The 15,854-nt window shown below is 34.7% G+C and overlaps 1 protein-coding gene across 4 annotated transcripts in view; it reads right to left on the reverse strand.

Annotated features, from left to right (window-relative positions):
* The window catches only part of LOC131681503 (prohormone-3), a 100,193-nt gene that overhangs the window by 26,027 nt on the left and 58,312 nt on the right, over positions 1 to 15,854 (reverse strand). For all 4 annotated transcript variants that reach the window (XM_058962316.1, XM_058962317.1, XM_058962318.1 and 1 more), the window contains 2 exons: positions 15,040 to 15,223; positions 5,391 to 5,511 (listed from right to left, as the gene is read on the reverse strand). In XM_058962316.1, coding sequence (XP_058818299.1) covers positions 5,391 to 5,511; positions 15,040 to 15,201 — 283 coding nt within the window. In that variant the 5' untranslated portion in view covers positions 15,202 to 15,223. The remainder of the gene's footprint in view (positions 1 to 5,390; positions 5,512 to 15,039; positions 15,224 to 15,854) is intronic.

Raw genomic sequence — 15,854 nt, forward strand, 5'->3', positions numbered from 1 at the left:
CCAGTGCCGTTCCCATTGAGGATTTTTTCGGCTCCCTCAGTGCCCTAGTGTACAAACATAATTGGAGGGCCGACGATACGAATCCGTATCCGGAAGATGGAGTGCCGTCCAGTGCTCTTGTGAGAGTATCACGATTAAGTTGCGTCGTACGATTGACCAGGGCCCCTTCTCCAATTGACGTTTTTTTTTGAAGAATAAACATTATGTTTTTAATAACAAAAATACCGAGATTGTTGCTTTATTTTGCTTTTTCACTAAATGACTGAAGAAATACTCATTTTTCATTGAACACCCGTTATTCGTTGAAAATTTATTAGAATTTTTGGCATTTTAATGCAAAAATTATGAGGAGCACGATGCCTTTAGAATATTCAAAAATTAACTGGGGCCTAAAATTCTCATATCTATTCAATGAACGATGAAATACCTTCGTCTTTTCACTGCCTACTTCGTTACTAAATTCATACAAAAAAAACAAAGTTAAAGTCCCCTTCTCTCGAAACGCAAAACAGCAAAAAATTGTAAAAAATGTCAAAAATGTAAAAAATGTAAAAAATGCAAAGAATGTAAAAAATGTAAAAAATGTAAAAAATGTAAAAGATTTAAAAAATGTAAAAAATGTAGAAAATGTAAAAAATGTAAAAAATGTAAAAAATGTAAAAAATGTAAAAAATGCAAAAAATTGTAAAAAATGTAAAAATGTAAAAAATGTAAAAAATGTAAAAAATGTAAAAAATGTAAAAAATGTAAAAAATGTAAAAAATGTAAAAAATGTAAAAAATGTAAAAAATGTAAAAAATGTAAAGAATGTAAAAAATGTAAAAAATGTAAAAAATGTAAAAAATGTAAAAAATGTAAAAAATGTAAAAAATGTAAAAATGTAAAAAATGTAAAAAATGTAAAAAATGTAAAAAATGTAAAAATCGTAAAAATGTAAAAATGTAAAAAATGTAAAAAATGTAAAATATGTAAAAAATGTTAAAAAATGTAAAAAATGTAAAAAATGTAAAAAATGTAAAACATGTAAAAAATGTAAAAAATGTAAAAAATGTAAAAAATGTAAAAAATGTAAAAAATGTAAAAAATGTAAAAAATGTAAAAAATGTAAAAAATGTAAAAAATGTAAAAAATGTAAAAAATGTAAAAAATGTAAAAAATGTAAAAAATGTAAAAAATGTAAAAAATGTAAAAAATGTAAAAAATGTAAAAAATGTAAAAAATGTAAAAAATGTAAAAAATGTAAAAAATGTAAAAAATGTAAAAAATGTAAAAAATGTAAAAAATGTAAAAAATGTAAAAAATGTAAAAAATGTAAAAAATGTAAAAAATGTAAAAAATGTAAAAAATGTAAAAAATGTAAAAAATGTAAAAAATGTAAAAAATGTAAAAAATGTAAAAAATGTAAAAAATGTAAAAAATGTAAAAAATGTAAAAATGCAAAAAATCTAAAAAATGTAAAAAATGTAAAAAATGTAAAAAATGTAAAAAATGTAAAAAATGTAAAAAATGTAAAAAATGTAAAAAATGTAAAAAATGTAAAAAATGTAAAAAATGTAAAAAATGTAAAAAATGTAAAAAATGTAAAAAATGTAAAAAATGTAAAAAATGTAAAAAATGTAAAAAATGTAAAAAATGTAAAAAATGTAAAAAATGTAAAAAATGTAAAAAATGTAAAAAATGTAAAAAATGTAAAAAATGTAAAAAATGTAAAAAATGTAAAAAATGTAAACAATGTAAAAAATTTAAAAAATGTAAAAAATGTAAAAAATGTAAAAAATGTAAAAAATGTAAAAAATGCAAAAAATTTTAAAAATGTAAAAAAAAGAAAAAAATGTAAAAAATGAAAAAATGTAAAAATTGTAAAAAATGTCAAAAATGGAAAAAATGAAAAAAATGGAAAAAATCAAAAAATATTAAAAAATGGGAAAACTGGAAAAAAAATGCAAAAAATAAAAATTAAAATATGTAAAAAATGCAATAAGATGGTTGGTTAAGTCACAGACATAACCGCAATGAAGTAGAATTCACTTAATTTTTCCCTTCTAACTTGTGCCGTAAATTGTCACCGAAATCACCAAGTAAGTCGCTTGGGCTGATTTTTTCATATTTTAAAAAATATCGCGTTTGTTGTCCAGGAATATGCTAGTACTTTAAAACTATAAACATTTTCTCCAGGATGATATTTGTAAGGACTGTACCTACTTTAATAATACTATTATTAACAATAAAAAATTGGCACAGAGTGCAAGTTCATCCTAATTTTTTTCGCTGATATCACAAGTTTGGTGGTAAAACACCCCCTCTTATGTGATGAAAATGAAATTATTCCTCTCAAATAAAACACAATTATCTCCGAAAGGTTCATTCACACTTTCTTAATTCTTCGTCAAATCGTTGGGAAATCACAGAAATTTTATTGGTAAATAATTAAAAATTAAAACGTTGTGTACAAGACACGATCACAGTCACATAAAAATGTAGCTTTTTCAAGAGCGTGCGATGTAATTCGCGAATGAATTTTAATCTATCAAAACTATCGATTCATTTCATGGCTGGGAACTATATTAATTTGATTGATAGAAAATGCTAATACTTGCAAACCTTGTAAAAAAACCTATCTGTGCTTTATCTTGGTCAAATGGCATTACTTTTGGGTTGACTACCAAGAATCGCTAAAAATAGGATTCGCAACTTTTTTAAACAAGCTGAAACTGCTTTAACATAGCTCAGTCTTCTCGTTCACCAAAATATCCAACTAACATCCGCCTTTCGGCAGGCGCAAATCCAGTTCTCAGACGCCTTCGTGAAAAAACGCATCGCTTATAATCGAAACATGAAACATGTGTGCCAATAGGCTCATCACCCTGCGTACCTACAAATTGCCGAAAATATAAAGGTAGTATTTAGCGTTTCGGATTCTCCTTTACTGATACCTTCTTGGTATCAGTTAGATGGTAAATTTAAACTAGTACAAAATTAACACTAGTTAGACGCTAAATCCAAAAAAAACCCCAGTGATGTCTCGGAAGTCACCCGCATTGCATACTCGTTCGTGTACATGCAAAGTTTCAAATCGCACAGCGTCATGATGACCGCGCGTCAAACTCTGCACACAGTAAGGAAACGGGCACAACCCTTAGACGGTTCAACTGTGTGCGAATTAATGCAACCACTGTCGAAAATCCATTGTAGACAAAAACACAGCTAAAGTGTGTAAACTTTAACCCGTTTTCCTGCTATGTGCAAAGTCCATCGTGCGATCCTCATGAATTTGAAACAAGCATGTACACGAACAATTGTACCGCCCAGACTATATAGCCATGATGTTGCTCGTTTGGTGCTCGAGCGACGACGAATGTTTGAAAATGAACACGCAGCACCTCTATCTGTAAACTGCCCGCATTTGATTGAGGCACTTAGGTGCGAGTGTGTGCAGATCCATTGCGTCTGCCGCTTATTGCACCGTCCGGACAAAACTGTCAACACGATACTCGTTTGGCATGTGAGCGACGACTGATACAAAGCGAACACGTGGGACCTCCCGTATGTGATGAAACATTTTATATGTTTAGAAAATACAAACTTCACATGCACATATTTTCGATCAGGTAGTGCAAAAATATTACGATTTCGTTCAGTACAACAGAAGTTATTAAGTTAAGTCGCGTGCCTTTAAAACTTGGGAAAATATCTTAGCAGAAATTTTTGAAACAAGACCCCAGTATTGAAACGTTAGAAGTATTCTACACCCAGATTTTTTTACGCGGGGGATACGTACCGCGTAAAAAAACGCGTTAATTGGAAAATCCGCGTAAAAAAACGCGTTAATTCGAAAATCCGCGTAAAAAACCGCGTTAATTCGAAAATCCGCGTAAAAAACCGCGGTAATTTGAAAATCCGCGTAAAAAAACTCTCAGAAAAGGACTTAGAATATTCTTGGAAGTTTTTTTTGTGCGGATTTCGCAATTAACACGGTTTTACCAAAAATTGTTCTAAGTCCTTTTGAATGCAAAAGACTTAGTAGATTTTCGGAAAGATGGAAGAGGCGGGTCTGGACTCCTTATGGCCCACACCTCAACAATATGGGTATTTTCGGAATGGTCTTGAAGAGTAGGTGCCAGAAATTGATTTTTGACACCATTTTGAAATCTAAGATGACGACTTCCGGTTTAGCGAAATTCGATGTAACCCAATCAATATGGGTATTTTCGGACGTAGTACGAGTACGTGTCAGAAATTTATTTTAGACACCATTTTGAAATCCAAGATGACGACTTCCGGTTTAGTGAAATCGCTATAACCCACGTTGATTGGAAATCCGTGTAAAAAAACCGCGTTAATTGTAAAATCCGCGTGAAAAACCTCGTAAAATAAACCGCGAAAAACCGCGTAAAAACCTGAGTGTACTTCAAAATATCTTCCAATGGAAACAGTTTTGTATTTGGTAAAATACGGGAAGTTTGGATAGAAGCCTTAAATTGAAATGTCAAGAAAACACAAAAACCGAGTGGACGTTCGTCCGTGAGCTTTAAATTCTGAGAAAGGCAAAGAAACTCGTTTTTTCATGCCAACCCGTTGCGTTGTTAGGATTACCTACATTTCCCCGTACAACAAAATTAACACGTGCAATAACAACAGTAAAATCCTTTCAGCACAGAGTTTTGTGATTTGTGGGTAGAATATTATAAAACACCGGTCCATTTTCATCCGGGCTCCATTAGCCATCTGGTGCCGACGTTTGTTCTTTTATAATTACAAGTGGAAGAGGAAAAGGGAATGAAAGGATTTACTCTGATGGAATTGAGATGTGTTCTTGCGATTAATGGCGTTAGGCGGGGTAGACCAAATAATGCAAGAGTTTTCACGCAATCAGAGCAAATAGTAAAGCAAAAATTCTGGTGCTACATTTCGTTTCAGAACTTAACCTTTCGTTTCGAATTTTCAATCGATTCGTTGTGAGGAGGGCAATAACGGGTTGTGAAGCGCCTGACTTCGTATACCACCAGACCAGAGTAATCCGAAGTGAGTGATATGAAAAATAAATAAAACATGCTGGAATCAGTATCTAGTGCACATTCAACTGAGCAAACATAATTTTCTATGTGAAACATGCTTTGGGTGATAAACCAGACAAAATGAAAAGAATTCTGATTTTTACATGGTAGACATTTATAGTATAAATTTTATACTGTTCTATGAAGCAGAGTTGATAAATTTAACTGAACTTCTAGTGAACGATTTATTCTGAGAAATTTATAGCAAGCATAATCCCTGTGTATGTGAGCTGTGTACGCAAAGGTTGAGTGAGTGAGCAGTGATGATATCATAGTTGGTGATTAGGTTGAAAAATATTATACAAACAATGTTGGGACATTTATAACGAGCCTTACCTCCATCAACGTTCACACACACCAGCCCGGGGCAGCAGTTTTCATTGGAGTAGCACGGCTTTCCATAGCAGACATCCTCCTCGACGCGCTGGTTTTGTTGCTCTTCGTCTAGAATTTCATTCTGAAAAAGAGATTGAAAGTGTCAGTTCAATGGAATAGAGTCTATTTGCGCTCGGGTTTATAAATGTGATATCGGGATCAGTTTTATATTTTTTGGTAAAATTGTTGTTTGTGTACTTTGAATTCTAAGACAAAAATTTTCCAGCATAGAATCGAAAATGATTTCATTTGTTTAATGTCTTGTATGAAGTGAGCGGTGTTTTATATCTTTTGTAAATGATAGAGTTTTTTTTAACTTATTCCTGAAAATAATCACTACTATACACAAGGATTGACCAAATTGAATCATAACTGTGTATTTATTTTAGTTGTAATACATGCATTTTCGCCCATTGCTTATCTTTTGGACGAAACTGAGAATAATTTGGTGGATTCAGCTGTCTTAGGATGTACTGTTCTCTATTTCCGTTGAACCATTGTTGCACGTCATTGCTACAATAGCAGCTGGCTTATCCGTCACAAAAACGCTGACTTTTTGCCACAGGAACAGATCCCTTGGCAAACCACAATTCTTTTTCGTGAAAACTATATTTGTTCTTAGGAACGAAGCAATGAAGTTTATACAACTTTATGCGCATTTCATCGATTGTAGGCCGTGTCATTTATGAATTAGTCACCACGGCACCCCCACTGATAGGGCCAAAATAGAGTCTTTACCAATTATAACGGTCTGGCTGTGATCCTCAGGGAGTGGGATCCAACCAACTTCTGATGCTAGGAATGATTATATAAGATATAAGATTTGGCGTCTAAATATGAGCAACGCAATATTTTAAAACAAGTGTCCTGAAATGAATATAACGCATATAGTTTTATATTTCCAAAAAGTTTATAAAATCGAACGAAATCTCAATGTTTGGTGTTCAAATTTTGTTTGTCTTCCGTTTCTAAGTCTGCTTCTTTCAAAACTAGTTTACTGTTAATTTTAGTGCCCACCAAAGGAAATGTTTTCTTGATGTATATTTTTATAAGATTTTTATAAGATGGATTACGTGGAATACATGATGCATAATTTGTTGAAATATATAGGACTTATTAGAAAGTGGGAAGTCACGAACGAAACTCTGCCGTGTGTTCCTTATCGCTCGTAGCCATCGGAAACGTTTTAAATTAATTTTTGCCTATGTGGAGCCTTTTTTCCTTTGTGGGAACAAACGAGAAGCAATACGAAGTAAAGTTCAAAGTTTACCAGGCAGATGGGTAGCCGCTGTGTATTACACTGAGAAGAACCGCGAGTGCCACAGGGCTGACTGAGCTAAATGTTTATGCATGGAATATTCATGGCTCGTTACGAAAATAATCTTCTATTTTCGCGTGGAGCCTAATATGGTATTGTCTTAATTTTCCCTCAATCACCATCTTTCGTGTTTTAGTCTTTTCGTTAATTTTATCTATCGTTTGCAGGCAATTAAAATGCTGTTGGCTGGCAGGATTACAAAGACCCAATCCCTAGTCCAACGACCCCTCGTCAAGCAGGTGCTCAGGAAACACCAACCAGATTTGTTCCCGGAGGATTTCATTAAAAACCTATTCTCCTTGTTGCTGTCATTACGGGATTATCCCATCGGGCTGAGTAAAATTCTGATTTACGAAAGGTCGTTCGTAATCAAATAAGTAGAAAGTTAAATTTGACTTGGTAAACCGTTCGGGTGTAAACATGCCCAGAAGGTGTGCAAACTTGGATCCGACAAGCTCTGTCCGGTTGATATGATAATATTATTAAATTTCATTAAGTTCAGAGAGCTGAGTGAGAGCGAGAATGTAATTAATAGGTTGTGTTGTGTGTATTTTATAACTTTGTTGTTTATTCTGATAAGCACGTATATCCAAGTTTATCAGAAGAAACAAAATTTGGCACTACTTTTCGTCAAGAAATCACAGAGAACAGATTGATTGCAGGGCGTGTACTATCAGCGCTCCCTTTCACGCTAGTAATAATTTTTTTTAGGGTTCGAATATAGTACAACTACAACCTGTGTGTGGCATTTTTTTACAATGTATATACGCCATCAAAATTATGTTTTTTATAGATCCGTATAATAAAATTGATTTGTTTTTTTTTTCTAATTCCTTCGTTTGGGATAGAATTGCAAGACGTTTCTGGAAACTGCTGTAGCTTCGTTTCATCATTTCTCGATCTAACACAGTGCGCTAAAATATTTCTCACTTTTTCGATTTTTCATTGTCTCTCATAAAATTATGAAATAATGTTAGGAGAAATTTTCTGGTTTTCGGGGTTGTGAATTAGTTTACAAAATCAAAACAGTCTTGATATTTTCTCTCGTGCACTATTTCAAAAAAATCAGAAAATTGTTCGTGGATCCATTTATGTCTCTTGATTCTGATTCGTAGTACATTGGTCACAATTCATGCACAAGTAATATTCCAGAATATCATAAAATTAGTTTTCACTCTTATGATATAGTCTAGATAATTTCATTTATTTATTTCGTCAAACAGATGTAGTTTACAAAAAATGATTTTACAATGTTTGCTTCCAATCCTTGCTATGCATTATTTCTACGGTTCAAAAATAATATTTGGTGTTTTACGACTGGTTTTGTTCTAAAGAAATATTTACGGCTCTACAGTCAGAATAAAATTGAACAAAACGTTTTATAACGTCCAAACATTTCGACCGTTGTTGTTTTTAATTTCCACTGATGAAGACCGAAACGTTTGGACGTTATAAAACGGTTTGTTCAATTTTATTATGACTGTAGAGCCGTAAATATTTCCCTTTAAAATAATTTTAATTCATTTCTGGACACAGCAAGGTAATTAATCTCATTATTTAGGTTATTCGATTGACTTGGCTGTCTTTTTCCGAATTTGTTTTATAAAAGTGTTTCTAAAAATAACTCTTAGATCTTAGATGACGGCTATTTGCATAAAATTTTATTTGCGAAGGTAATTATGCAGATTGTACGCGTTGGGAAAAATTGTCGTTAATAATATAAACCATTACAAATTCGCAGCGTTCTTTAAGTGTTTGTGTGTTATTGAGCATGCAACGTGCCTCATATGATAGAAGAGGGAATGCGGTCTAATTGAGTTTACAAGGTTCATATAAGAGAAACTGTTTTTTGGACTGATTCGATGCGTTCTTCATACAGGATGGTGTATGGCAGTGGTTTTCAACCGGGGGTGAATTCATCCCCAGGGGTAAATTGGACGATTGTTGGGGGTGAATTATGTGGGACAAATTTTAACTTGTTATCCAAACATTCCCGTCGGGCATTGTCTTTATACATTGCTTCAGTATGTCAAGAATTTAGATACTTACTGAGAGTGCCTTGGAACAGTTTTCTTATTATAAAATTGTGGCATTCATCCAATTGAAAATCTTTTGTTAAAGGGTAATAGGGTCACCACCTTTGGTAAGGTTTTCACCCGGAAATTTTTACTGACCTGGGATAAGTTTTTATAGAATCATTTTGAACATTAGAGTTTAAATTAGACAAGTATAAACTCTTTCATTCTTTTTGTAACTCGTCAAAGTATCAATCACCAAAATTGATTCACATTGACCGTTTGTTGTTTTGTTTTGGCAAAGCATGATGCACACCACTACTTTGAGCTTTTCTTATAAGCTGTAAATTTATCGCGTTCGCAAACCGTATTGTCCATTTAGATAGGTGTGAAATTTCACTTCCCTGGCTAACGACAAAAATCCAAAAGCACCGGTCACTCATGCTGTGGAGGAGCAACCGAACAACCATTGCTCTCTACCACAGCTAAGTACCGTGAAGCAGGCAGGAAAGCGGTAGCATCTGTGAAGCACACCGCGGTGTCTTCCGAAATTTTTGCTGGGCACAAAATATTCGGTTATTGGTCATCGCAGTCGCTAGGAAGGTTCCAACAAAGTAGCAAATCTTTTCTACCTGGCCAACAGTTAAGGTCCGCTTCTGGAGCAGTAAACATTAACACCGGAGTTCCTCATTTGAACATATTGAGTTAAAATTATTTATCGTATCACTATACTCGGAGAAATGGATGCAAAACCCTGGGGGTGGGCGTAGTGTAGTTGATCAATCGATTGCCTTGTACGCAGCGCACCTGGGTTCGAGTCCCGACCCCGCACATAGGGTTAGAAATTTTTCCTGGACATGGAACCCTAACCATAATTCAGTTTAGAGTTCCTAGTTCCTTATTAAGAACCTATATCTGACTCATTCAATGACATCTCGAGGTGAAAAAAATACATTTTAGCTACGTATCCTCCGCCATCGAGTGCGGCATCTCATCTGCAATTTTGATGCGGCATCTCTCCCAATTGTATGGGAGAGATGCCGCACGACGACATTTTCCTTTGAAATTATGGATGACCGAGCTCAAGATCAGAATGCCTTCTAAAAGGCCCCAGCTACTCAACCGATACATGATTACAAAAAAAATCAAATAATTTAAAAAAAACGGAATTTTAATTTTAATTTTAAATTTTCGGCACTCCCTATTGCAACTGAACGCACATAATCATTAATAAACATTTTGTAAGTTAATAATAAGGATTATTTTACATCTCCAGTGCTGTAATTCTTCAAAAGACAAACTCACAATATCATATTACCGTATAAAAGTGACCCTATATACGAGATATAGAAAGTGAGTGAAAGAGATGCCGCGTCAGGAGAGATGCCGCCCTGACGCGGCATCTCTCCCGAAATTACCCTATACTCGGAGAAATAGATGCAAAACCCTTGGGGGTGGGCGTAGCGTAGTTGGTAAATCGATTGCCTTGTACGTATCGCACCTGGGTTCGAGTCCCGACCCCGCACATAGTGTTAGAAATTTTTCATAAGAGATTTTTCTAACCCGAAGAGGCGAATGACCTTAAGGTTAAAACCTCTATAATCGAAATAAAAAAAGATGCAAAACCCGGAGACAATGATATCCTTTCCAAAAACTGGAGTGGTAGCAATCCAACAAGGGTAATGATGCTAAACAATTTTCAGAAAGGGGTACATCATGTTGATCAATATTCGGAAAGGGGTACATGGAACGGAAAAAGTTGAAGACCACTGGTGTATACCTCTTGAAAGAAATTTGAAAATGTTTTGCAAACTTTATTACTGTTTTTGCCTATATAATGGCGTATTTGTGAAGGGAAATTACTTCCTTTCAGTATCGGGTTACGGGTTGGAGTTACGGGTTGAAGAGTACGATCACATAGCAAATTTCCATATAAACTGGTACCACCAAGATGTCCAAATGATGCAATATATATTAAAATATGTGCAACATTACTTGGCTTTGCATGACTAGATCATTAATGACCCACCGAAGGCGCTTCGACCACATTGGCCAGTTATGACGGTTCTTGATGCCCCGGGCAAATTTCCCAAGTTCTTAAGATAATGTCATACATATTTCTCAGCGAATTCTTTACAGATTTTTACAAACTTGGTTACAAATGAAAGGTAGGGGAGACTGAGGAGACTTGATCCCCTTTTTTATTTTTCAATCCTACTCCGTGGAATGATACAAAAACTATGTATTTTTTGTAGTTTTATATTGTTTCTAGGGTTGACTGATAATCATAAAAAAATTACATGGAAATATTATACTGGACATGAGCTATGAGCATTTTTGGAAGACAACAAAAAACTGGAAAATTCCTTGACTAGTGGAGACTCGATCCCTAATTTGGGGATACTTGATTATTTTTTGAAAACGTGTTTAAAAGAGCATGTAGGGTAATAAGCCTATTTTTACCCTTTTTCTATTATCATCCTACCCATCTGAAGCCTTTGGTTAGAGCAGCGTCTGCCATCTTTGCTCAACGCATTGGCTCAAGTGGTGTTGCGATAATTGGGGTACTCGATTAGAGTTTTTGCTGCGCTCAAACAGAAGATTTTAACCATTCTCAAGACAATTTTGTTATTATATTGGCTCTTAGTAAAAGGGGAATGACCTTAAGGCTAAAACCTCTATAATCGAAATAAAAAATGGCTCCTAATTACAAAGCAAAGAAGCTGAAATAATAAAATTAATAATGAAATAATGTGGTACCTTCCCTAATAGGACAAAAATAGGTACCTAACCCCATTCAATGTTATAAATGTATTGTGGTATTGATTAAATTGTTGTGATTACATATTACTATTTTTGTTACTACATATTACGCATCTCTCACAAGATTTTTTTACGAATTCCTTAAATCTCTGTGCAATTATTTGACAGCTGTCGTTATTATGGTTGAGGAACGTCAGATGTGGGAAGCATGGTTACTACGTATACGTTCATTTTTGACAGTATTTTTTGTTATTTTATGGCAACAATGACTTCATTTGTTCTAGTGTGAATTTGGTTATTTTCAGTGGTGTGTATGAAGCATGGCGAAGGGGATCAAATCTCCACGAATTTGAAGGGATCAAGTGAACCCATAGCATCTATTTCAGCAAACTTTAGTACAAGTATAGTTGAATAAAAAAATCAGCTCGATCATAACGTATTCATATAATTGACATTCTCCTGTAATTCTGTAAGCAAAAGTATAGTATGTAGTGGGTGACTTTATCAATTGTAAAAAAGTTTGAAAATTTAGAAAATAAATCCTCTTCAGTTCTTCTGAGATTTTTTTCTTTGAATCGGCGAAAATTCGGTAACACATGTCCAATTTTTTTTGTGTTAAAGAAACTTATGTTTAGATAAAGCTGCGCAACTTTCTTGTATATTCGATTAATGTATTCTGATCCGCCTTTGAGTTACAATGATGGGATCAAGTCTCCCCGGGGATCAAGTCTCCTCAGTCTCCCCTACAGCATTCACATTGGCTGCTGTTGAATTTCTAATTGATCCGACTTCCGATTCTGGAATTACAGGATGATGAGTACGAACACGCAACAAATCCCGATTTCAGCGTATAAGGCAAAGGATGTAAAAAGGTGAAATTTTTTTTCCAAAAGGTGAGTATTCGGAAGATCACGCCGACCGTCGATTGGTTCTGAGCTCCATTTCGTTTGAACAGGACCAATAAATGTTTAGGGGTTGATATTAATTTCTTCTGATGCATAACCGGAGTACATATTCAAATTCTTCTTCCGAGTCTGTATCAGATTCATCGTCGGAAGCAATATCATTCACATCTTCTTCCTCGCTTTGCAAATCAGTTTCGGAATCGTCTGCTGTTGAATTTGCTCGAATTTCTTCCATTATTTCAGATTCCTTGAGACGATGGGCAGATCGTCTTATAGCCATTTCAATTTTTTGTTGCTTCTAGATCCTACAATTTGAATAATTGCGACATATAACACACAGAATAGACAACAAAAATAGACAATAACGACAAAGTTAGGTTATGTTGTATCCAAATAATTGTCAAGTAGACCGCAGTGGGTGAAATAAAAGTATTTACTCAAAAAATATGACACACGTCATTATCGTATGCTATTTTTTCTTATAAGAAAAGTGAAAAGGATAAAATCAATCAAAACTTGAACACAATACCTGCTAAAATGAAGATGAACTCATCGAAATGTTTTTTTTTAGATAAATATTAATGTATAAAACCCGTTGTATTCCTAGTAAATATTGCATGCACATCGGGCCTGCCAGGCCCGGCTTGCCTTTTTGTGCATGTAAAAAATTCAAACATGGCTGCGCATCACTCCATAGATGAAAATTTCACAATTATTTATTTTTGTTATAGATTTCAAAGCTACTTATTAAAATTTCCATGCCTAAGCTTATACTGCATACACATTTTTTTGTAACTAAAAAATTGTAACGTGCTGGGCCTCTGAGACCCGCGTGCCTTTTTGAGGGTTAATACGCACTATGATTTGATGGGATGCTCATTTCGAAGCTGTTCGATCACCTGAAGTAGCACCTGCTGTTGAACTAGGGATCTGGTGGATTTTATGTTGAAATCCAGAAATTAGCTTCACGCCTGATGTTCATTTCGATGCCTCGAACAGCATCGAAATGAGCATGCTATCAAATCATAATGTGTATTAAACCGACATATCAACTCGACGTCAGTTGATTCAGTCTGTAACGTAACTTCTATTGATAAAAGTCAATGCAAAGGGATACAGTATGTTTTATTTCATCGTTACTATTATGCGTAGGACATTGTGTAAATGTTTTGAAATAATTCATCTGAACATTCCAACTCGACAATATTTCAGTTCGAATTTCTACATATTAAAGTACCTCACCCTCATCAGCCCTCACTACGCCCTATTGCTCAACTACCTACGCTCATGAAATTGAGCTAAGGTTTTTGAATAATTCATCCAAGCATACCAATGTGATAAATCTAAACTATATGATGTTATTTTGGAATGCTACACCCGCAGTGTTGGCAATAAAGGCATTTAATTCGATGTACCAAACTTTGAACAGCTATAACTTGGTTTAGAGACATTCTAACACCATACATCCTTCGGCAAAGTTGTTCAGCATATCCAGGACTACACTTCTATTTATCTATTTGTTGGCATATTGCAGGAAGAATTGTAGTCTGGTTAATTAAAAATGCAAAAAAATTGGTTTTCCCATACTAATCTCCATACAAATTTCAAACGCAATGTGCTACGCCGGGTCAACACCAATCGACCTCAAATTTTGCACAGTTATTTGGGACCCCAAATGGAACCAAAAAAGTGCTGTGTTGAAAAAAAACGATTGTTTTGCCCCACCCTAATGTATATAGATATAAATATAAATATATAAAATATAAATATCTGTTTGGACAGAAATTTTATGAAAAAGTTAGTATGTATAATATTTCAGATTTAGTGTGAAACGACAAGTTTACAATTATTTTCAGGTGAACTATCAGATTTTGCTCTGTGGTGCAATCCCAAAGTCGGATATAAACTATACAAAATAATGCAATTGATAGTTGATAGTAGTAAGCTTTCTTCTAAAAATAAATTGATTTCAAATCCGATTGACCTACATGGCTCATAATCTATTCAAACTTTTATTAGCTTATTTAGTTACATAAATAAAATGAATCTGCTACCCAGCCATCCGAGCCGAGACATTTCGAAACAGTTCTTCACTGGAAAACCACTGCAACCGTTCCCACGCTGTTTTCTCGAGAACCAATTGGCATTGCCCACGAACCTCTCGAGATGAGCTGTGTTGGTGGTATAGCTTTTTCTCTGTTCCATTTTGGAATAATATCTGCTGTGGGGGACATAATGCGTCAATTTCGGTGCTGATTGCAGTATTCGCATTGCCGAATTTACTACGACAATGTTCTGCTTGTCGTTGTCGGTTTTTAACGGTGTGCAGGTTGTAAGAAGTTACAAATACATACAAGTTTAACCAGCAAAAAGTCTATTCGCATTTTATCAGCAACGAACTAATTCTAGTAAATGCACTTTGCATCAACGTATTTTTTAACACAACTCACTTTAAAAAAAAAATCACACGATGGGGACACCGCTTATCGCATGCCCGTCCGTACCTATTGTCGATACATTTTAATTTGTTCCACTCGAACTCACTTAGCAGACAGCTCCTGCTGGTAACGATTACGATTTGAATGGCGTGGGTGAATGGCACTTCTTACCTGCAGGAATGTTTGCGGTCGATAAGCTCCCCCGTGGCTTCCGTAGCCCATGTTTGCTAGCATTTCCGGTGAAAATCTGTTGAATAAACCACCCCATGCGCTCGCGGATCCGGTGAAGATCAGTATCGCTCCGATTGCCGCCCACAGTGCGGGTGCTTTCATTTTGGCCGGGATTAGTTCGAAACTGTGCGGGGGAGAGAGAGAAAAAAATAAACATTTGTTGGTTGTAGGTAGTGGACTTAGTTATCAGAATTAAGAATTTTATTACCTTTGAACTCGGTAAAATGTAGAATGTTTGTAATTCTTAAATATATTGTTCAAGATTTGCTCTGGAGAATCCAATAGAACATATGTTGAAGCATTTTAGAAAAAGAATTATGTGAAAATGGATGGAGCTATTGTCGACCTCTGAAACGGAAGACCAATCGGCTCAGCTCGACGTCAATAACTTTATATGTCTGTGCCTGTGTACGTATGTGGCAAACTCTGGCTAAACCGATCTTATCCAAACCAATTTCAAATGAAAGCCCTAACACCAAGACAGAACGCTGTTAATTTGTTTTTGATTTTCATGTTTGTTTTCCAAGATATGGTTATTTGCCTGTGAAAAAGGGCATTTTCTACAGTTTTTGAGATCAACTCTCGAAACCGACCACATGGACAAACTTGTTTTATATTTCCAGAGAGCTTATGTGAATAGTTTTCGAACCTGCTATAGTTTGTTGAAATTGGACTATTAGTAGAAGAGCTATATAACGTTATATGCTGACGGATGGATTTTACCAAAATTAGTTATTGGAGAGGCGTTTCGAGTC

Source organism: Topomyia yanbarensis, chromosome 2 (genome assembly GCF_030247195.1).
Source record: "Topomyia yanbarensis strain Yona2022 chromosome 2, ASM3024719v1, whole genome shotgun sequence".
Lineage (NCBI taxonomy): Eukaryota > Metazoa > Arthropoda > Insecta > Diptera > Culicidae > Topomyia > Topomyia yanbarensis.